Genomic DNA, 21032 nt, shown 5'->3' on the forward strand with positions numbered 1-21032 from the left:
GGTTCAGCATCAAATCGGATATAATCTCAAACCTGGAAAATACAAGCTCGCTAAGGGATATGATTTAATAGCATATCATCCAAATGACATGAATGAATTTACTCCGAGATATTTGATGTCAGAGCTAAATGATAATTCAACTCTCTTCATGAAACGCGTAAAAAATAGAGACGGAACGAAAGAAGAAAGGTTTATGAGTCCGGATGACTTAGATAGGGAACTTGTTAAAAACGGTCTCGGAATATATGAAATGCCAGCAGATGAGGTACAAGAAACTCAACAGGAAGAAGTTCAGATACAACCAGACATGGAAGAAATAGTTCAGCAACAACAGCTAGAAGAGCCTGAAGGAAACGAACAAGTCCCTCCTTTGGAAACTAACTTCACAGAACTAGATGAAGATTTGGAACAGCTGAAAAATCTTGACCCTCAACAAGAGTATGAGGTGAATATGGAATCTTTCCAAGAGTCTAAGAAAAATTCGGCTGACATAGTAGAAGAATATCGAAAAATGTTCACCGACATACAAAAGACTCCAACATCAGATGAAAATATTCAGCATAGAATGGAAGTACTGAAAGAAAATGTACGCAAATACAATAATCCTTTTTACTTACGACCATATAACGTTCAATCTTTGGCTGAACTCGGTGAAAATAAAAGGTTAAATTTCAACAAAACATATAGAAATGAAACATTGTTTAAAGTTCATTCAGAACCTAACCAATATGGAAACAAACCTACTTTTGTTTCTGCAGACTATGGAACTACAATGAAATGGGGTCATAAAGCTAATCCGGATAGGTGGTTCATAAACTTACAACCTCAATTCCAAGAAGTTGTAGACGCAATGGAAGTGAATGGTGAACCAGATATAACGGGTATTTTCAGCGCGGCTTTAATGCCATTGAAAGATATGAAAGATGCAGATATTTTGGACCAGTATGAAATGAACATGGCTGAGGGAAATATAACACCTGACGTTCTAGAACATTTATCTCAAAGAACTACACAGAACCATAGAGATGGTATATTTGGTGAAGAGTTTAGAAAGAAAGTTAGGGAGAGAGAAGGAAGAGAACCTATTGTACATGACCTTGCAAACGAAAGTTTGCAAAATGTCATAAAAACTTACTTTGCAGACAATGAAATGAGAAGGGATGAATATTTAAGAAAACTCAAATGGACAGTACCAAATGAAATGTTAGTATTGAAAAACATGTTCCATGACAAAATAAAACCAACTACAGAAATAAATGACGCAAGACTGAAACGTTGGGTAAAAGCTTTCCCATTCACAAAAGATATTATTGGTTACATGGAAAGAAAACCAGAATGGCTACAAAAACATATATTTGGAAACGAGCTTATTCCATATGGACAAGCTCTGTTTGAAGAGCTTGAACCGGAAACTCAGGAAAGAGTCATGCAAACAATACGCGAAGACTCAAATACAAACTATGACAAAATCCTTCTAGGATATAGGTTACCTGAGATGGGCGACCAGAGCCCAAAGACAAAAAGGACATGGGAAATTTACAACATACTAGGTGAACATGAGGCAAAGATGCAACAACTTGAAGCAGAGGGCAAGTTACCAAAAGCGACACCAAAGAAGAAGAGAAGAGTAGAACAAAGTGAAAGTAGTGAAGAAGTAACTTCATCTAGTGAAAGTAGTGGCAATGAAGGAAAAAGAAGAGTTAAAGATTCAGTTAAAAACTCAGTCAGGAAGAAAGTAAAGCTTGGTCCGAGTGGGTTCTATTATGACACATAAATCCAACTATTCTATATTTTTACCCATATGAAATGTACGCCGCTCAGAATATAACGCCAACAGTTTTGGATGCCATGAACGGAAATGTTTCCGAATGGTATAACGAATGCGACAATGCCATTAGAAGGTCAGAAATAGTTCCTGGAACTTACGAATATACAACTGCTGTTTCTTATGGAAACGTAGGTGAGTTTGGAGAAGGTTCTTCAACAACAGTAGATATTGCTTGCGACAGGTTTCATATTATTTCTATTGACAACTAGAGATGCGAGTTTCCGAATTTTTTTAGCCCTGGGATGTCATAACCGCTGCGGTTTTGTAAAATTTGGGATAAATTTTGACAATCCATTTTTTGTGGGATGTACGTTTATATCAATTTGCTCGGCGTTTGCCGAGCTATTGTACAATCCTACTCGAATTCATTACGCAGCCCTGGTCACTCAAAGGCCAGGGCATACAATTACAAAATAGTAGAGTGAGACTCTTCTAATTTCTTCCAATCACAAGGAAGATCTTAGAAGAGCCTCACTCTGCTCGAACACATTACGCAGCCCTGGTCACTCAAAGGCCAGGGCATACAATTACAAAATAGTAGAGTGAGACTCTTCTAATTTCTTCCAATCACAAGGAAGATCTTAGAAGAGCCTCACTCTGCTCGAACACATTACGCAGCCCTGGTCACTCAAAGGCCAGGGCATACAATTACAAAATAGTAGAGTGAGACTCTTCTAATTTCTTCCAATCACAAGGAAGATCTTAGAAGAGCCTCACTCTGCTCGAACACATTACGCAGCTCCTGCTCAACAATGAGCAGGTCTTACCACTTTGAGAGGCTTTCGCTCGAGTTCTGATGCAGATCCCAACGCGAGCGAGAGTCTCTCAAGCAAGCTTCTAATTCGTAGCTAGAGTTTCACTCTTATGAACTGGCAGCCAATTTGAGAGACTTTCGCTCGAGATCTAATGAAAAATCAGAACTCGGCCAAAAATTGCCCAAACAGGCTTGTAATTCGTAGCTATAGTATTGATCGTATGGATGTGTTGCCAATATGAGAGACTTTCGCTCGATGTCTGATATTGCATCAGACATCGAGCGAAAGTCACTCAAAACAGCTTAGACATGTCTATTTTGACGGCATTAAATGATTTCATAGGAAATGTCTCAGTTGTTAATTAAGTTCACGTGAGCTTTTATGAATGAAAATAAGTAAAAAAAAAGAATTTTCTCAAAAAAAATTGTGTACGCATTGAAATTTTTATCTATAAATTTAGATATGTCATCAATAATATAATATAATTTTAAATTCGTGGAGTACACTTGGGATAATTGAATATGGGCTACCCCATCCCAACCTCTCAAACTTCCTCTGAATTTGGACAAGGTATCCCAATCCCAAAGACCTATCTGAATAAAATGAAATAAGTATATTATATATATTATTTATTTGCTAATAATGAGCATAAATCGCTAAAATTATGAAGAAATTAAAAATTAAAAATTAAAATTAAAAAAAATGTTGATTTAATGAGAGAATATTGTATAAAAATAGAATTATTAGCTAAAATACGTATTAATTTTATGATATTTCAATCACATTAACGAAAATCGCCCATTTTTAATTCAAATGGGCGGGAAAAAAAATAAAATTCCAAAAAAAATTGAATTGGGGAAACGATAGGGGACGGGATATGAGAAACCCCATATGTTTGGGAATTTTTCGCATCACTATTGACAACTCATTCTTATACGTGGAACAAGACATTGAAATAAAACCTTCTGCCAAGTTGTCTGACAAGAAAGGTTGCAATGGAATTTTCTATGTCGGATACCAATATGCTCCAGAAGTTTTCATGGGATATAAGATATATTCTAACTCTGACTTAGTTCAAACAGTAACATGGGCAAACTATGAATGGTTCGCTTTGAGAAACTCAGTACAACCACAAGCTAGAGAACAAACAGACCAGTATGCAACTATTAAGAAAATAAGAAGACTTGACCCTAACGTTCCAGGAGTTTATGTTAACCTTTCTGGACAAACTGCAGCAGCAGTAACCAAAGTAAAACTGAAACTAAGAGTTCCTTTGTCATCTTTCCTCATCTTCAGGTTTTTAAGATACTTGCCAAACTGGGCAGGAAAAATTTCTATCGAACTTACTCCAAGCAAAAATAACTTAGTCATTGCACCAACACAAGACCCATTCACTATTACAGACGTAAAGGGAACAAATCAAACGTCATTCGCCGAATTTTGCAAAGACAAAGTTGACTTAGACTTTGGTTTCTCAAACTTCAACAATGAAGTAAACTATTATTTCAATGCTGCTGGAACTGCTTGGGACCCAGTTAAGTTCACATGCGAACAGTTTGAATGCAAGAGAATAGAAATCAGACTTGCCGTTTATATGTTGGACCCAGATATTTCAAATGCTTTAGCTGCCAAATATATTGCAGTTCCACTTATGTTCCCTATACACCAAATATCTGTCAAAGACTTTGCAGGTGAAGTTGGAAACCAAAATCCAGGAGCCGCAGGTGCAAGAACAGATATTGCTTTAACAACTGCAATGAAACATGCAGATACTATGTTTGTACTGTTCAGACGAACTATAAATGACTATTCTTGTTTCTACAACCCTGGTATTAAATATCATATAAACATAGATGGCAAATATTATCCAAGAGAAGAATATTCTACAGTTGAGGATATGAGGTCATACAACTTGACATTAGATGCTATGAACTTTAACAACAACTTCACAACAACCATTAACCCTGAAATGCAAAGTTCTATTATGCCATATGTGAAAGTATGGACTCATACAGGAGGTCAAAAAACTCAATATACAAATGGAGACCGTTCAAACTTTTGGCTTGGCATTCCATTTGCTGACTCAGAAGACTTTATGGGTGGTATTTCAACTGTTGGTACTGTACAAATACAATATACTGGTGACAGAGACGGTCCAGATGAATTGAGAGCAAAGAAGTTTACAAAACCAATAGCACTTTTCACGGAAGATGCTCTTTTGAAGATTCGTTCGATGAAACCTGCTGGGGCTCCTCAGATTGGCATAACGACAGCTTCCATCGAGCAGATTTTGGCAGCAGGTCAGTAAGTTGTTCTTGAACTGACTTCTCTCCGTCAAATATTGGCAGTACGCCAGTTTTGACATAATATTGTATTATAAACTTTCCTTTAGTAATATCGGTCAGTTTTGAAGTTATATTTTTGTCTGCTTCAAGAACTTTCACCATTTCAGTTATACCAACTTTCTTTGCTTTATGAAAATATTTAGGTTCAGCAAAGACTGCTATTCTATAACATTTTCCATTGTTTGTGTAAAGAACTATTCTGTCAATGTATTTGTATTGTTTGTGAGTATAAACTTTGTTCTGCTTCAATTCAATAAGATATCCGAATACGTCCATCTTTTTATTCTAAGTAAAATGTCATTTCCGAAAAATAGAAGCGTAAGTGTTTCAAAAGGTTTAATGGCGGTGGCAGATGTGAAGTTAAATTCACCAACTCAAACAAACAGTCAAAGTGTTATTGTCAATGTCAAAGACAGAGATGTTGAAGTGGGGAAACCATACGAAGACGAAGATGGTATAACAATTGTTCCTGTAAAAGAACCAACATATCCTGAAGTTAACAGAGACTTAAGTTCTGTTGCAGATATTCGAAATGACTACCAACAACTGAAAGACAAACTTCAAACTCAGGAGAAGATTTGTCAAGCTTTAAGTATAATGTTAAACTTGGTCGTACACAACCCTGTAAAAGTGAACTCATATGTCATTGCACCTCATGAAGTTTTGAAAGAACTATTGAAACTTTTGACAGAGGCAGACGATATAAACATCAAAGAAATAGAACCCGACATTGGTTGCTGTGGTGTTTCATATAATGTCATTGACAAGATATACGTTATGAAAGTAGGTGAAACGTTGAACTTAAAATATAGTTTCCCAGACGTTATAAAAATATTTGACGACCACAACATTTCATTAAAATTTATTTGCTAAGTAAATGGCAGAAGACATAATGGTTTATACTATTACGACTAAAAACCCTGAGTCATATAATTCTATAACAACAAACTTACAAAGTCCTCAAGGACGATATTGTAAACTAACCTTAAACACAATGACGACTAAAGCCTGTTTTGCTCTTTTGACACCAGAAGACTTTATTGTTGTGAATGGTAAAAAATACTCCTTTGAAGATACTTACTCAGATATACCACCAACAGGTTTTGTTGACTTATTTAATACTTTAAGTACGGGTGTAACATGTGCTGCAACTAGAGCAGGTTTCATTATGTTTGGATGTCCGACTGAGTTTACTATAAACGATATGAGCTATAATACAAAACTTATTTCTGGTTTTTACTACCAACAGTTTCCTATAACAGGAAAATGTGTCATACAAGGAATGTCTATTCCATTGACATTAAGCACACCAATCTTATATATTGTTTCAAACTTAGGTTCAAAGTGTTATTCGAATGTCGACAGAAACTATTATGACCAAAAGATACTTATGCGTATAAACAATACTTTCTCTGCTGGTTTGCCTCTTGTTCATTCGAATGCAGAATTTTCAACCTTAGTGAACTCAAACACTTTGGCAAGTATAACGTTGACATTAGTTGACGCAAACTTTGTTCCTGTAAAACTTTTATGTCCTATGTATTTGTCAATGACGGCAGAAAGTTTCGAATTGGAAGATGCAACTGGTGAAAGTATTGTATTACAAGAACAACTTCAACAACAAATAGCTCAAGAACAACAAATGCAACAAATGGAACAACAAAGTCAAGAATAAAAAAATAATATTTTTTTATTTTTATAAAAATGTACAGAATAGATGTTTCAGATTTTTATGACTTCCAAGCATTCAGAAATATGTGTCCATTTCGAGACTATAACAAAGCAGTCGAGAATTTGAAACGTTTAGTCATTTATGTTGACTCTGCCCCAGAATGTTATGTCATGAAAGAATGGGATGTTGTCTTTAACAAACCAAGAGCAACAATAGTTTCAGAACAAGAATGTAGACAGAAACTTAAGAAAATAAAAGTCGTACAAGTTGGCATGAAGATGTTAGATGCTTGGGATATCTTATTGTCAAAACTTGAAGATTTTTCAGTTCGTGGTATAAAGTTTTATACACCTTCTCCAAACTTCTATTCTATCTTCACTGGATATAAATACGAACAAGTAGAATGGAAAGAAAATATTATAGAAGCTTGGTTAGACCATGTCAAAGAAATTATATGCAATGGAAACGAAAAGGTTTATGAGTATATCTTATGTTGGTTTGCAAACATCTTACAACATCCAAGTGCTAAAAATGAAACTGCTCTCATTATAATTGGAAAACAAGGAACAGGTAAGAACACATTCTTTACAGATATCTTATGCAAACTGTTAGAAGGTTATTCGAACCCTAATATGACAAACTTAGAAAACATCTGTGGCAAGTTTAACTCCTCAATAGAGAATATGAAACTTATAGTTTGCAATGAACTTCAAAGTATAGATACAACAAAAGTTTTGAACTCAGATGCTTTGAAGAGTCTTATAACAGACAAAGTTGGAGTTGTTGAAAGAAAGTATAAAGACCAAAGAGTTTGCGAAAATGTTGCAAACTTCATTATGGTTTCAAACAATGCTGTTCCGATGAAGTTAGAAAGTTCTGACAGAAGATATGTAGTTGTCAGAACGTCAGATTCTCATATGCAAGATACAGAATATTTTGACGACTTAGCAGAAACTTTGACATCTGACTTTTACAACCACTTGTTCTCATATTTCATGACATTAGATATTTCTAAGTTCAATCCAAGACAAATTCCACATACCGAAGAGAGACAAACATTGTTAGAAGCAAACAAGAGTGTATATGAACTGTTCATAGATGAAACTGACTTTGTGTCATTAGATGAAAAGTCTTTATATGATGAATATAAACAATATTGTCAAGAATATGGTTATATGACAGCTTCTAAACGTACATTCTTGGCAAATGTCAAAAGTCTTTTAGATGTTCAGAATGGTGTATATACAAAGAAAATTTTTCTGAGTAAAGGGATGGAATGTTAAACATCACTGAATAAACAAAGCATTGGTTAATATCATATGTTTGATCAAAATAAGCAAAAAATGATTCAAGATTATATGTTAGAAAAAAAGTTTGCTGACATTGACAAGAAATTTGAGAATGTTTTAAACAAGAACAAGAGGAAGTTAGAAAATGCTCAGATAAAACCTATACATGACAAGTTCTTATTTGCTCAGAATGGTATAACAGGTCTAATTGCACCACCTGGGTCGGGTAAGACTTTCACTTATCTTAAAATGGCTGCACAACAACAAGAACTAGATGAGAAGAACCAATTCTATGAGTTAGTAGTCATTTGTAGTACTTCTGGTCAATTTGACCAAACCGTCAATTCGTTCAAAGATATTATAAAGAAGTCTAAGTTAGTATGTATAAAGGATACTGAGTTGTTAGATTGGATAAAGAAGTACCAAAGAAGAGTTTTGAAGTATAATGCTATAAATGAGTATATAAATTCTAAGTTTAAAGAACCTAATGAGGAAATGCAGAGAATATTAGACAAACACCACTTCTGAAACTAACAGAAAGAGATAGAATACATTTCGAAGAAATTGCAATCTTACGATTGGAAGACTTACCCTCATAGATGTCTTCTTATCTTAGATGATTTCGCCTCTCATCCTTTGTTAAAGAATAGAGAACAAGATATGTGTCGAATTCTTAAGAAGCTCAGACACTTTAACATCTCAGTTGTCATTTGTGTACAGACAGCCAAGAGTTTAAGTAAGGATGTTAAAAGAATACTTACTGACATAATACTTTTCCCCGGATTGTCCGAAGACGATTTCATGGAACTTATGAAAGAGTCCATGGCAGGTAAGTTTGACAGACATGAACTATGGGAGAAGTACAAAGTCATACAAGACCCTCATACTTCTTTCAGAATTCATATCTACGCAAACAAAGTTCAAATTGTAAAAAGTCAAGCTTGAAAAATCTAAGTGTTTAGTCTTAGTAAGATGGTAGCTTCTTAAAGCAAATACCATTGCTGAGTTTTATGTACGTGAAGAGAAGTACAATGAATTCAATTACGAGTACAATTGCAATGACAACTAAGGCAACTATTTTTGTCTTTTGCCAGCAAGGGTACTTCTTCTCTTCCAATGGTTCGGCAGAACTATACTCACTCATGAGAAATGCCAAAACGGTTTAATAGAAAAAGTGTCATTTTTTTCATGTCCGAAGACTCGAAGGTGCAACACTTCCAAAATACCGACGAACTCAGAAGAGCAGCATGGCAGTATGTTCTTGACAACTTCTTTGAGTTCTCCAGGTACACCTTGGAAAATGCTGAAGAACTCCGACACAGAGAATTTGGAGAAATTGCACTCCAATACTACCTTGACAAACAAAGGGTAAATTAAGACTAAAAACTTAACGTTTAAAAAGTGACATTTTTATGAGCTCCGAGTCACCGAGAAAACTTGGTCAGATGTTAGCAGCTTACTTCCCTGAGGAGGATGGAAGCGTTACATACATCAGGTTCAAAAACAACGAACCTGGAATTGCGTACCAAATTCGCAATTACATGACCATGGAAGAGTACGAAAGGTTTCTACAAGAGAAACCAGCTCTAAACAACTCAGAAAAGAAAGAGTAAAAAGTTTAATTCGTAATTGTTTATTTTTTTTACTTGTAAGGGCAAGCTGCAAGTATGAAGTCGACTATCTCCGTCTTTGTTTTGACGAGCTGGACGGCTCTTGCGAGTACGTCTGTTTTGCGGTCTCCAGCTGGTGTCTGACCTTCGTAATTGCGCATGTTCTTGAGAGCTCCAACTGTAAATGGTTGTAGGATGAAGAGTCTCTCAGACTGCTTGAGGTAGTCTTCACGGTCACGAACCGAATCTGTGGTACGAGTCGAATCGGTCGATTTGAGGGAAGAGACTGAAAGCCTGTCGTCTTCCATTGGAGCTGTAGCATACTCTTTGCGTAAGCGGTTCAGACCTTCTTCGAAGTCTTGGTCTCTCTTCGATTGAGATTGGAATTGGGGCAGGGTTTTGCTAAACATCCAAGGGTTGGGGAAGTAAGGCATAGGCTGAGGAGGGTAGTTCGGGAAGCCTTGTGGTGGGTAGTAACCTTGAGGTGGAAATTGGTAGTAATTCGGAGGTACTTGCTGGAACTGAGGTTGCTGAGGAGACTGTTGTGGTTCTGCAGCTTTCGGTTCTTCTGGCTTTGGAAGGCATTCAGGAAGAGGAACGTCAGTCATCCGTTTGTGTCCTGTCGGAAGGAAAAATTTTTCCTGTCGGAAGGAAGAACTTTTTCTGTCGGAAGGAAAAACTTTTTCTGAAGTTCGACCAAAAAGTTCTCAATTTTCGAAAATTTGAATGGTTTACGGACGGACAACTGGAAGAGTTCTTCCTGTCGGAAGGAAAAATTTTTCCTGTCGGAAAATATTTTCCTGTCGGATGGAAGAACTTGGAATGCAAGAAAGACTTGACGAGGCAATTTACCTCATTGAACTTAACGACTGCGTAAAAGACTACTTGCGCAAGGTAATGAAGCCCAAGGTCAAGTTCATCACTATTTCTGGAAGGTCTACACTTCAGCTCGAGACTTCGACTGGAATTCCAATTCAAATACCAGACGGGACAGCCTACGATGGCATAAAGGACGCCAAAAGAGAAGCTCTTGTTAAGTTCCTAAACAAACGTCCTTGGATAAAAATACCAAACAGGAGAACCCCTACCCCATATGAAATTGGCAATTCAGTCTCTCCTTCACTTCTCTGGTCAGCCGTTCTACATAACCTGTGAAGGCGACATTCAGCCAGTTCAGTAAACATCTCATTTTAACTCACTTTTTTTATGTTTTTACTCACACTCGTACTCACCAGGTATGAGTACAACTATTTCAACTGTGAACCTTGTAGTGACCGGTCTTCCTGCAAATGCAAGTTCGGTCAATACACAGTTTATGGTGGCAAGAAAGACAGTGGGGAATGTTATTCTGACATCTGTTGTTGCGCTCGAGAGAGAATTGAAATTCCAGACCCAACTCCAACAAGAACTCTCAAGTTGCCAAAGACTCATGTGAAGAAGAAGCCTTCTGGTAAGTTTCTTATAGCCATATACATGGCACGTTTAGAGTAAAAACATTTTTTTCATTTTTTGAATGAAGCAAGTTAAATTCGTCCCACACCAAACTCAATGGACCGATGAAGAGTTTCAAGCTATGGTTGAAGGTGTTGAGAACGACATAGACGGCGAACTTGAAGGAGCTCAAACCACAATTGCAACCAAAATTGCACAAGTCAAGAACAGATAGCTCCACTTAAAGCTACCAAAGCTACTCTTGACCTCATGGATACTTACCGTTTAGAGTAAAGAGTGGAATAAGACAATTAAAATTGAAACTTCTAAACTACGAAGCTATACTCCAAAAGTTAGCAGAAATGAGAAGACTTTACCAGAGCTACTTACATGTAAGGGACTTACCTTCAAGCAGTCCGACCAAAGATGAATTTTCTGACATTGTCCCAATTTTGTCCGAAAGTCAGCTCAGATGTTTTGAACTGCTCCCAACATATCCAGAATATGAAAATTTGCCTGAACTCTTTCGGTTCCTCAAAAAACGTTTTTTGGTTCTCATGTTCGAAACTTTTATCGGAAGAGACAACAAACGTTCAGAAGAAGAGCAAGATATTATTTTAAACTTGTTGTATGACTTAACTGTCATAACCAGCTTTTTGAAGTAAAACCGTCATTCTCAAACCACTTCATTTTTTCGATGTCCGAACAAGCACCGAAGCCGAACACAATGGCAGATGTCCTTTCAAGGTTGCCAGACAAGCGCCCAATTCAAATTCAAATTGCCCAATTGAAAGCTCATCTGACAAACACCATTAAGACTCTCCAAAGTAGTCTTATGACAGAGATGACCAATCTCAAAGCCGATGTCCTCATGAACCAAGCTTCCAATGAGAAATGCCTGAACGATTTCACGGAAACCTTGCGCAATTACGAGAGAGAGAACCGAGACCTTGCCAGACTCATCTACTGTTTCTTCGAAGAGATAGACGCCATCTGGAAGGTACTCGGAAAGGACAGAACATGCAACACCGTACTTCGTGAGTACCAAATTGAAGAAGGAATTGTCGAGGAAGAAGAGGAAGAAGAGGAAGAAGAGAAACACGAAGAAGTTCCTGAAGCCGCTACATGGGCAACCCTTGTTGCCGATGACGGTTACGAAATTTCCCAACCCTACCCATACCAAATCCGCAACAAGGAGACAGGCAAGGTTCTTACCCCAGTCCTCAACAACTTGGGACACTTGAACCTTAACCTTCGGAATCGCGGTTCAATCTCCATGGGCAAGCTTGTCGCAATTCAATGGGTTCCAAATCCAGACAAGAAGACGAAGGTCAGACACATTGACGGTGACAAGCTCAACAACCGTAAGGAGAACCTCGAGTGGTTCTAAGAGTAAAAAATTTATTTTAGGGGGAAAACCCAAGTAAATTTAAGTTTTTATTTTTGGTATTCGTACCAATTTTGGAATGTGAAGACCACATCCCAACCTCTGTACGTGAGTCTTGGGTCCACGTCTAAGACCCTTCTGTAGCAATTCCAAGCCCGAGCAAATTCAATTGTCAACCACTCGTCTCCTCTGTAGTCTTCAATCCATTCTTTGAAGAGACGGTCGAGTTCGGGCTTGGAATATCTCTTGCCTGGGTCCGAGACCAACATTTGGTTGAACTGGACGAAGCGCTCAGGGATGTACGCCATTTAAAAAATGTCACTTTTTTAAAAATAAATTTTTTATTTCATGCAATGTTTAACTATTTCACCATCTTCTTTAACACCCCAGTACTTACGCTTGGAGAGGACATGAACTTCGGTGAAAATTTTGTCCAATTTGAATTGACCCATCTTTTCACCGACCATTCCCATTTCAATGAGTTTGTTGTATCCTTCTTCGTTCGTCATGAGTGCGTCAATGTTCTCATAGTAAACCTTGACTTTGGATTTGACTTCGGAGAAGAATTTGTTGTACTCGTCAAGGACTGCTTTTGCGAACTGAGGGTAAGACCAATGTTCGACAATAGGTTTTAATGTGGTTACTAAGCCACTTTGACCTTGAGTGAATTCGTACTTCAAAACAAAAGGAGAAAACCTTTCAACAAAGTTGTCGACCTTCTCATAATGTTTACTCTTCATCTCTTGAGGTTTCTTAATGGAATATCCCCATGTCGAATTCATAAGCAATTTGAGTGTCATTGCAAGTTTGGGGTTTGAAGCTTTCCTAATATCATACAGTTGTTGTATGACTTTTCCAACTGTATAGTTCCTTCCCGGGAACTCACCATCTTCGTTTGGAATTCCAGTCGGAATATATTGGACAAACCTCATGTATGCAGCGTTAAGGTCGACATAGTATATCTTTTCATCTGAGTCGAACTTGTCGCAACCAATTGGTCCAGTTTGTGGAAATTCAAGTGAGTCTCTTATCTTCTGAGAAACTTCTCCTGTTATCTCATAAACATCGTCGAAGCAACCTGTTTCATATAAAACCTTCTGACCTAACTCAGATGCTCTCCAATACAATTTGACGTCAATTGGATGTCTCAATGGAAGTTTGTTTATAGCATCTTGAAGTTCTTGCAACCTCATTGGAAGTTCTTCTGGTTCAGGTTGGTATCCGAACATACCAACCCCTTGTGGAACTGTGTACTTCTTTTGTACTAGAACTTTGTCTGGAACAACTTTTGGTCTTGCTAACAATGAAAAGTTTGTTTCGTCTTTTGGTACAAAAGTTTCTGTCAGCTTGTCATCTGGAATTGGTTCCAACAAACCTTTCTCGAAAAGAATGTTTACAGCTCTGACAATGTTGCACTTACTTTTACCAAAGAATGGGTTTGTAAGACTTTCGTTCAACATGAAGTGGTTGTGGACAATTACAATCTTCAACCATGGTAAGTCTTTGTCAACAACATAGTCGTCATGTGAAGAACCTTTAGCTGTAGGTATGTTGACTCGGATATTGACATTTGCCAACGGTGCAATTTTTGCCAATTGACCTCTGAGAATGTACCTTGTCTTCACACATGACTCAAGATACTTCATCTTCTCATCTGTAACAAGACCAGAGTTCCTGAGACATGTAAGAATGCAAGGTTCGTTGACAATTGTTTCAATTGAATTGTAAATTCCATACCTTGTCAAGTCAATGTCAGACTTATTTATGAACGGGAAGTATCCAGCATGTTGTCTGACTGCTTGAGGGTTAGGTTGGTACCATTCGAACTTGACACTTGCAATTCCTTCAATTGCATTCAAAATGTCTGAGTCGGAGTCAACCATTTGTTCTCTCTTTGTAGTCTTGAAAGCGTCAAGAAGTTTTGCGGCTGTTTGTTCATTGCCATGTGCATAGTAAATGTGACCATCCAAATCTGTTATGGTCAATCTGAGATTGTGTCCTTTCTTATTTCCGTCTTGAATTGCAGCAAGTACTCCCATGAAGCCTTCTTTGTTCTTTCCTTCGTCAAAGTTTACTGTAAAGGTTCGACCAGATGTAATTTGACTTCTAACTTCACGATACTTTTCATATGCATATCTTGTTCTTTCCATGGGAGCATGTGCGTCTTCACCTTTTCCTTTTTTCCTTCTCAAAGGATGCAATTGTTCGTCATGTTTCCAGTAGAATCTGGCAAAGCCGTCGTGTCCTTCAACTTGAGGTTCACTAACATCGAAAGGCATGTCCATAAGACGTTCTTCTTCTAACCTCTCTAGTCTGTTTGGATAATTGGCACGTGCTGTTTCCAAATCTAATTCGTAGCGAAGACCAGACAATTTGTCATAGACTTTTATGGGTCTTCCCTTCCTATATTTAAATTCTTCGAAACTCTCCAACCATATCTTTGTAACTCTGCTTTTATTCTAGCAGACTTTCTGTCCATTCTATATGGGGGCATTTTTATAAAAATAAAAAAATATTTTTTCTTTACTTTACATAACCGCCTGCTGCCATAAGTCTTTGACGCCAACCCATACCAGCTAATGAAGGTTGACTTGGTTTAGTTTGGAAACTAAACTTTGGTTTTGGTTTATCATCAGTTTTTGGTTTTTCTTCTTCTATCTGTTTTTCGTCACTTTTCGGTTCCTCTGACTTTACTTCACTTGCAGGAACAGTTGTGTCGTCAACATCTTCATAAATATCATATGCCATTTGTTTTTGTTTTCCTTTCAACTTTTTGTGTTTGTTGTAAAGTTTAGAATATTTCGACTCTAAGTCAATGAGATGTTCTATAATGAACTGTTGGTCAGTGAAGTAAACTTTTCCATCTGTTGTCTCGAAAGCTCCTTCAGACTTCAATATTTTATTTGTGAGAGTCTGTTTCTTTTTTGAGATACTAGCCGTTCCATTTCTATGAAAAGTGACTTTATAGTTAGGGTTTGTATTTTCAGACCTGGCACTTTCTATTATTGAATTTTTCTCTTCATCTGTAAGTTCTTTGACAGGTTTTGACAATGGTTCTGAACTTTTTGTTTGTGGTGTCAAATCTACCGTTTCAACTTCTTCGGTCATTTCATCTCAGTAAAAAATTTTAGTTTGGTTTGTTTTCAACTGGTTGTTGTTGTGGAGGTGGGATGGTTCCTTTAATAATATCATTCAGTTTCACATGCTGAGCCTGACTATATGGTATCGGTTTAAATGCTGGAAGCCGACAAATCCATCTTGAACTCATTTGTCTCAATGCTGCATTGTTCATTTCATCTCAATAAAAAGCTTTACATTCCCCACGTTTGAGGTGGTTGCGGTTGGTTATTGTTTACACACTGTTGTGCATGGTTATATCCTCTGTTAAAGAATCTTTCACCTTGGTCCATATAGTGTCAGATATATATTAAAAACTATCTGCGTTCAAAAAATGTAAACCAATATTTCATTGTCGACCAAAACCATTCTGCTCTTGGTGTCATTGACGGATGTATAAAAATGTTAAGAGACTTAAACCAACCACAAGGTGGTGAAGCAAATGAAATGTCATATGACGACAAGTATAGACACTTCTCCCAGGCAAAGATGAGACAAGTTTTAAATATTTACAATAACCGTAAACAAAAAGGTTTGGGAAACCACTCCCCCGAAGAAATGAAAAACAACCCTGACTTAGAGAAAGACTATATATTTAATAATTTAGTCAAAAGAGACAAACAAGAAAGAATGCCGGGCTTCAAACTTCAGAAAGGTGACAAAGTAAAAATAGAAATACCTAAACGCGACACATATGAAAATACTATTGACTATGACAACAATGGGAACCCGACAGGTACTCACATTCGTGTTCGTAAAAATAGAAGAAAGTATACAAGAGAATATTATGAAGTTTTAGGCAAACATGGCAAAATGTACACACTGCAAGCAGAAGATAAAACTACTATTGTCAGACCTCGTTTCAAACTTGTCAAAGTTCAAGGTGGTATACTTTCAAAGACAGTTCCTAACAAATATAAGACAACTCCTGACGAATATGCTAAAGAAGTTGAAAATGACGACTAAGCAATTCTATACCATGCGTAAACTGTCATGTAAGGTGGCATGTATTCTTTACTTTGTCCCGTTGTTTGCGTATATCCTGAAACGAAATGTGTATGGTTTCCTTCTCCCTGCGTGTCGTTCCAGTAACAATTTATAGCAAACTTAACGTCGTCTTTAACATCATATCCTTTACCTTTTGTCATTCCTGACCAATCCCAATATCTATGCTTATGCCAACCTGCTTGAGATGTACTTAAATCTATGTAATGACTGTGTGCAGGTAAATTTTCACCTGAAATCGTTTTACTTCCACCTGTTTCCTTTGAAGAGTTTGCACAATACAAAAAACTGTCGACTATTTGTTCCCATGCACCAACACCAAACATTACTTGAGGACCTCTTGCATCCATAGATGTATAAATAGAACCTACTGGGTTCATTAAATCAAACATATGAGATATTATAGGATTGTCTTTTTTGAACTTAAAATATAGTGCAGCTATTTCAGGTTTCTTCTGGTTTGTGTCAGAATATTTTTTATAATATAATCTTATGTTTTCAGGGTAGGTAAAATCTTGACTATAATATTTATTTCTGTCATCTGTATAATAATATACTATTCTCGTTTTTTCTATTGCATTATATCTTTTATATCTATAATAATCTAAATATAATGTTAGCTTTTGTTCATCTACATGTGGTGTTCTGTCGTCATCTCCATAGTCATAATAATGTGGTGCCGGAGCTGGGTCAGGCAATGTCATATCTGCCATTTCATAAACTCTTAAATATTTCTTTTGTTCGTCTCCATATAAGTTTAAGTAGCAGTTGTTGTCTAATGGAACTTTAACTTGTGTACCATCATTCTTTTTATAGCTTACATACATTTCATTGTTATTTTTCGGAATGAGTTTATGCCGTGTACCATTTTTTAAGGACTGTACCAACTGCCATCTAAAATATTTATTTTCTTCATTGACAGAAAAGTCACCAACAATAGTTTCAATATTTTTTGTTCCTATCAAACTTTGGTATATTTCATTGACATATGTTTTATCTGCTTTCTTTTCAAGGCTAACGTTTAAATCTGTTATTTCAGAAGATGTATGTGTATGTCCAACGGCACTTTTCCTGTTTAAGGTTTCTTGTAAGTTTGTAATATCAGATATAGAATGTGTATGTCCAACGGCACTTTTCCTGTTTAAGGTTTCTTGTAAGTTTGTAATATCAGATATAGAATGTGTATGAGTCTTATCTGCTTTTGTCTCTAATGTTTCCTTAAGACTTGGTATTTGGTTAATATAATGTATATGAGTCTTTTTAGAATATTCGTTTTCAGCTCTTGTCACTTCACTTGACATTTTATTGTCAACATATGTTTTGTCTGCTAGTTCAGGATGAGTATGTTCTTTTGTTGCATAAGCATTGTTAGCTCTTTCTTCTTCTTTTGCTATTGCATCGTCTACATATTCTTTGTCAGCTTTGTTGTCAACATCTGCTTTCAAAAGAAGTTCATTTATAGGTTTCTCGTTTAAAGTTCCTTTTGTTGGATTTATACAGACAGTATTGTTCTTGTTGTCTTGAAATAGAAACTCATCTGTCATTGGGTTTATTGTCAGTTTTAAGTCACCCCCTTTCAATGACTCAGATATCTTAGAATAGTTTGAAAAGTTTGTTGTGTTCTTATTTAGAGCTTGCATAATGAGTTGTCGGTTGTGTTGTATTTCTCTCATAGACGCTGTTTCATTTGACATTTTTATTATAGATAAAATATGCTTCCAATAGAAAAAGAAAATTCTAGAGTTGCTACAACTAAACCATTAGATGAACTTTTTAATAATGTCGGTCAAAAGTTTGAGACAGATACCGTAAAGCATGAAGGCTATCGTTTTGACTACCCATTAAGATGGTTAAGAGACCCATCTGTCACAAAAGCTATTGGCTTTCGAAGAATAAAGTTTGTGTCTGTAGAAGATAAAAGTTTTCCATTTATTGTAAGGTTTCATATAGATTATACATCTGAAGGGCAACAAAAAATGTGGGAAGAAATTGAGCTAATACAAGTTGACCTCTCATCTTCTTTACAGGCTGCATTAAAAAATATAGAAGATAAAATAAATTCATGTTATGCAAAATATGCTGATGAATATGCGAATACCGATAGCACACTTTATGTGAGAATTGTATATGACAAACAAAATTCACAAGTGTCATTTCAAATCTACGAAGACAATCCAAATAAAGACGAACAAATATATACAGAATTCACTGCAATGTCATGGTATTATTTGCAAAGAATGTTAAATCAGAAAGTTGAACCTCCTTTAGCAAATATCTACAGTCGATATGCAAGAGATGAACCATATTTATTTAAAGATGTTTTCGACCCAGATGCTATTATTGTTCATGCTTCATTTTCTGGCGCCCAAAACTCTTTCTTATGCTTGGCAAATGACTTTTACGAAAAACCTACAAAGTTATACGAACCACCAAGTGGAAGTATTTCAGACTTTCAAGTATGGTTTACTACAGATGGAAGAAAAAGAATAATTCCATTATACCATGCGTTTTACTTAGAACTTAGTTTCATATACAACTACTATCGAACGATAAAAATATAATTTTTTAATATGGTTGAGGTATTGGATTTGGTTGCCAACTAGACTGTGGTGCAGGTTCAGGCTGTTGTATAACAGGAGCTTGCTCTTCTGGTTCAGGGTCTTTAGGTATAATACCAACGAACTGACCTACTCTTTTACCAATATTTTTGACACCGTTCCATACTCCTCTTCCGACAGATTTTATTCCATTCCATATACCTCTTCCAACATTTCGAAAGAAGTTTCCTATTTTACTGAAGAAACCCATTTTACTATATGTAAAAATCTAATGTCCGCCAAGTCTTTTACGTTTCCTGTTGAGTTCCATAGCATTCTTTAACTGGAGCTCATACATTCTGTTTCTCCTCTGGTAGAAAACATATTCTGGGTCAACTCCTGTGTTCGTGTCATCTGCATAAAGTTGTTTATATCCCACTTCAGGGTTTGTATAAAACTCTTTCTATCTCATATTTGCATACCATGGTGGCAAACCTAACGCAGCGTCATTTGACATGGCAGTTTGCATTTGTACATCTGTTGGCACCTGACCATAGTTTGCCATTGCAGTTTGTATTCTAACTTCATTTGGAATATTCTCTGGGTTTGGTTGTCCAGGTTGCTGTGCATTCGCTAAGTTCTGTGCGTCCATTTAATATTAGATAAAAATATCTCTTACGAGTACATATGCTGAACATTTGCAGGCATTGGTTCATCTTCATATTCTCTGTACTTTTCTGCCACGTCAAATAAATAAATGACACAATGGAAAAAACCTAAAACAAGTAGTCCTATTTCAAACCACATTTACTTACTAATAAAATTTCTTTATTGTGACACTTTCTCCAGTTTATAGGACCTCTCTCATACTCTATCTTGTCATATCTAAACTCATAGTCGTTTATATCTTCTAGCCATTTCATGACACTTTCTAAACCACTTTTATCGGATGTAAAGTAAAAGCATGGATGGTTATGTATAACGTCTAAAGTTTCTAAAGAGTCTCTCAAAGTCCAGTCTACTTGGTATTGAAAATCCCATGTGTTATAGAACGGCGGGTCCACTATAAAGAAAACATTTTCCTTGTCTTTATATTTTTCATACAACTCTGTCCAATGACATCTCACAAACTCTATACCCTCAATATATTTTTCTATGTCCTCTTTGAAAACATTTGTATAGTTGAGATATAAAACTTTTGACATAAGTGTTTCAATGTCATGAACTCTTATAGCACCACTATATAATAGTCTAGCAGATATACTATCCCAGTCTATATATTCTGCTTTTTTCAAAACCTCTCTCACAATATTTTTCTTATCTAATGGTATACGTTCCATCTTACCTATAGGTATCTTTTCTTTTAACTCTTTCAATATATTGTTTGTGTCTGGAATATGTTTGAGACGGTCCATATAGTTGTCGAAGTCATTGCATATAATCTTTGAGTCTGGGAATATTGTATGGCACAAATGGGATATATAGAAACTTCCACCGAACAAATCTACAAATGTTAGACCATTCGGTAGTTTCTTAAGTTCTCTCAATATAATATCTTTACATCTACTCTTATTTCCAAAGAACGGTAACGGCGGTTTTGTAAAATTCATTTATATATAATAATAAAAATGTTTTACCCGAAAAGTGACAGAAAAGTGACAAAACATGAAAACATATATAATTTGTGAAAAGCGACACAAAAAGTGACATTTAAAAAAGTGACACCATTAATATGATGTAAATAACAACAGTTTTGGTTTTGTCACCGGCTGGTCGGCTGGGATTCGGTCCTCCTCTTGGGTCTTGTGCAAAATTTCTTATGGGCTAGAGGGCGCAACGCGCCTGGAAGCCCCACTCACCTGACCTAAATATATTAATAATTTTCTGTTCCTAAGTATTCAAAAATAACAATGTGATTTGGCGCCCTTAAAAGCATTGTGGTAGGGTCCACTGATCATCTCATAATATAGCAAGTGATGGTAAAGTATAAAATGTGATATATGTTCCATTTTTCTATCAGAAAAAATTCCCTTCAAAATTGCACATTCAATTTCGA

The 21032-nt window shown here is 36.3% G+C and overlaps 18 protein-coding genes and 2 pseudogenes across 20 annotated transcripts, besides 1 other annotated feature; 13 read left to right on the plus strand and 7 right to left on the minus strand.

Annotated features, from left to right (window-relative positions):
* Positions 1-88: 88 nt before the first annotated feature.
* Positions 89-1286, plus strand: TVAGG3_0712900 (protein of unknown function, DUF4106 family; the record flags this gene model as incomplete). The annotated part of the gene is made up of 1 exon (XM_051243825.1): positions 89-1286. A coding segment is annotated over one exon (1198 nt), but the record flags the coding sequence as incomplete, so codon positions are not given.
* Positions 1287-1806: 520 nt separating this feature from the next.
* On the plus strand, positions 1807-2037 carry TVAGG3_0712910 (uncharacterized protein; the record flags this gene model as incomplete). Its single annotated transcript, XM_051243826.1, has 1 exon — positions 1807-2037. The coding sequence occupies one exon, from the start codon at positions 1807-1809 to the stop codon at positions 2035-2037; it is 231 nt and encodes a 76-aa protein (XP_051090413.1).
* Positions 2038-3497: 1460 nt separating this feature from the next.
* Positions 3498-17698: a mobile genetic element.
* Positions 4235-4891, plus strand: TVAGG3_0712930 (protein of unknown function, DUF4106 family; the record flags this gene model as incomplete). Its single annotated transcript, XM_051243827.1, has 1 exon — positions 4235-4891. The coding sequence occupies one exon, from the start codon at positions 4235-4237 to the stop codon at positions 4889-4891; it is 657 nt and encodes a 218-aa protein (XP_051090414.1).
* Positions 5268-5801, plus strand: TVAGG3_0712940 (protein of unknown function, DUF4106 family; the record flags this gene model as incomplete). Its single annotated transcript, XM_051243828.1, has 1 exon — positions 5268-5801. One exon carries the CDS (start codon positions 5268-5270, stop codon positions 5799-5801), a length of 534 nt encoding a protein of 177 aa, XP_051090415.1.
* On the plus strand, positions 5806-6603 carry TVAGG3_0712950 (uncharacterized protein; the record flags this gene model as incomplete). Its single annotated transcript, XM_051243829.1, has 1 exon — positions 5806-6603. The coding sequence occupies one exon, from the start codon at positions 5806-5808 to the stop codon at positions 6601-6603; it is 798 nt and encodes a 265-aa protein (XP_051090416.1).
* TVAGG3_0712960 (uncharacterized protein) lies at positions 7233-7883 on the plus strand (the record flags this gene model as incomplete). The annotated part of the gene is made up of 1 exon (XM_051243830.1): positions 7233-7883. The coding sequence occupies one exon, from the start codon at positions 7233-7235 to the stop codon at positions 7881-7883; it is 651 nt and encodes a 216-aa protein (XP_051090417.1).
* TVAGG3_0712970 (P-loop containing nucleoside triphosphate hydrolases family) lies at positions 7920-8417 on the plus strand (the record flags this gene model as incomplete). The annotated part of the gene is made up of 1 exon (XM_001298153.1): positions 7920-8417. One exon carries the CDS (start codon positions 7920-7922, stop codon positions 8415-8417), a length of 498 nt encoding a protein of 165 aa, XP_001298154.1.
* Positions 9302-9502, plus strand: TVAGG3_0712980 (uncharacterized protein; the record flags this gene model as incomplete). Its single annotated transcript, XM_051243831.1, has 1 exon — positions 9302-9502. One exon carries the CDS (start codon positions 9302-9304, stop codon positions 9500-9502), a length of 201 nt encoding a protein of 66 aa, XP_051090418.1.
* TVAGG3_0712990 (uncharacterized protein) lies at positions 9532-10107 on the minus strand (the record flags this gene model as incomplete). The annotated part of the gene is made up of 1 exon (XM_051243832.1): positions 9532-10107. One exon carries the CDS (start codon positions 10105-10107, stop codon positions 9532-9534), a length of 576 nt encoding a protein of 191 aa, XP_051090419.1.
* On the plus strand, positions 10307-10550 carry TVAGG3_0713000 (uncharacterized protein; the record flags this gene model as incomplete). The annotated part of the gene is made up of 1 exon (XM_051243833.1): positions 10307-10550. A coding segment is annotated over one exon (244 nt), but the record flags the coding sequence as incomplete, so codon positions are not given.
* Positions 10706-10990, plus strand: TVAGG3_0713010 (uncharacterized protein; the record flags this gene model as incomplete). The annotated part of the gene is made up of 1 exon (XM_051243834.1): positions 10706-10990. The coding sequence occupies one exon, from the start codon at positions 10706-10708 to the stop codon at positions 10988-10990; it is 285 nt and encodes a 94-aa protein (XP_051090421.1).
* Positions 11013-11595, plus strand: TVAGG3_0713020 (annotated as a pseudogene). The gene has a single exon. A coding segment is annotated over exon 1 (583 nt).
* TVAGG3_0713030 (HNH endonuclease family) lies at positions 11766-12320 on the plus strand (the record flags this gene model as incomplete). The annotated part of the gene is made up of 1 exon (XM_051243835.1): positions 11766-12320. The coding sequence occupies one exon, from the start codon at positions 11766-11768 to the stop codon at positions 12318-12320; it is 555 nt and encodes a 184-aa protein (XP_051090422.1).
* On the minus strand, positions 12368-12625 carry TVAGG3_0713040 (uncharacterized protein; the record flags this gene model as incomplete). Its single annotated transcript, XM_051243836.1, has 1 exon — positions 12368-12625. The coding sequence occupies one exon, from the start codon at positions 12623-12625 to the stop codon at positions 12368-12370; it is 258 nt and encodes an 85-aa protein (XP_051090423.1).
* TVAGG3_0713050 lies at positions 12659-14796 on the minus strand (annotated as a pseudogene). The gene has a single exon. A coding segment is annotated over exon 1 (2138 nt).
* On the minus strand, positions 14841-15425 carry TVAGG3_0713060 (phage tail repeat-like family; the record flags this gene model as incomplete). Its single annotated transcript, XM_051243837.1, has 1 exon — positions 14841-15425. The coding sequence occupies one exon, from the start codon at positions 15423-15425 to the stop codon at positions 14841-14843; it is 585 nt and encodes a 194-aa protein (XP_051090424.1).
* On the minus strand, positions 15445-15609 carry TVAGG3_0713070 (uncharacterized protein; the record flags this gene model as incomplete). Its single annotated transcript, XM_001318661.1, has 1 exon — positions 15445-15609. One exon carries the CDS (start codon positions 15607-15609, stop codon positions 15445-15447), a length of 165 nt encoding a protein of 54 aa, XP_001318696.1.
* Positions 17699-18151: 453 nt separating the features above from the next.
* TVAGG3_0713080 (uncharacterized protein) lies at positions 18152-19000 on the plus strand (the record flags this gene model as incomplete). The annotated part of the gene is made up of 1 exon (XM_001318662.1): positions 18152-19000. One exon carries the CDS (start codon positions 18152-18154, stop codon positions 18998-19000), a length of 849 nt encoding a protein of 282 aa, XP_001318697.1.
* A 4-nt stretch (positions 19001-19004) lies between these two features.
* Positions 19005-19247, minus strand: TVAGG3_0713090 (serine threonine-protein phosphatase family; the record flags this gene model as incomplete). Its single annotated transcript, XM_001318663.1, has 1 exon — positions 19005-19247. The coding sequence occupies one exon, from the start codon at positions 19245-19247 to the stop codon at positions 19005-19007; it is 243 nt and encodes an 80-aa protein (XP_001318698.1).
* A 192-nt stretch (positions 19248-19439) lies between these two features.
* On the minus strand, positions 19440-19628 carry TVAGG3_0713100 (uncharacterized protein; the record flags this gene model as incomplete). The annotated part of the gene is made up of 1 exon (XM_001318664.1): positions 19440-19628. The coding sequence occupies one exon, from the start codon at positions 19626-19628 to the stop codon at positions 19440-19442; it is 189 nt and encodes a 62-aa protein (XP_001318699.1).
* Between the last annotated feature and the right edge of the window lie 1404 nt (positions 19629-21032).

Source organism: Trichomonas vaginalis, chromosome III (assembly GCF_026262505.1).
Source record: "Trichomonas vaginalis G3 chromosome III, whole genome shotgun sequence".
Taxonomy (NCBI): domain Eukaryota; phylum Parabasalia; order Trichomonadida; family Trichomonadidae; genus Trichomonas; species Trichomonas vaginalis.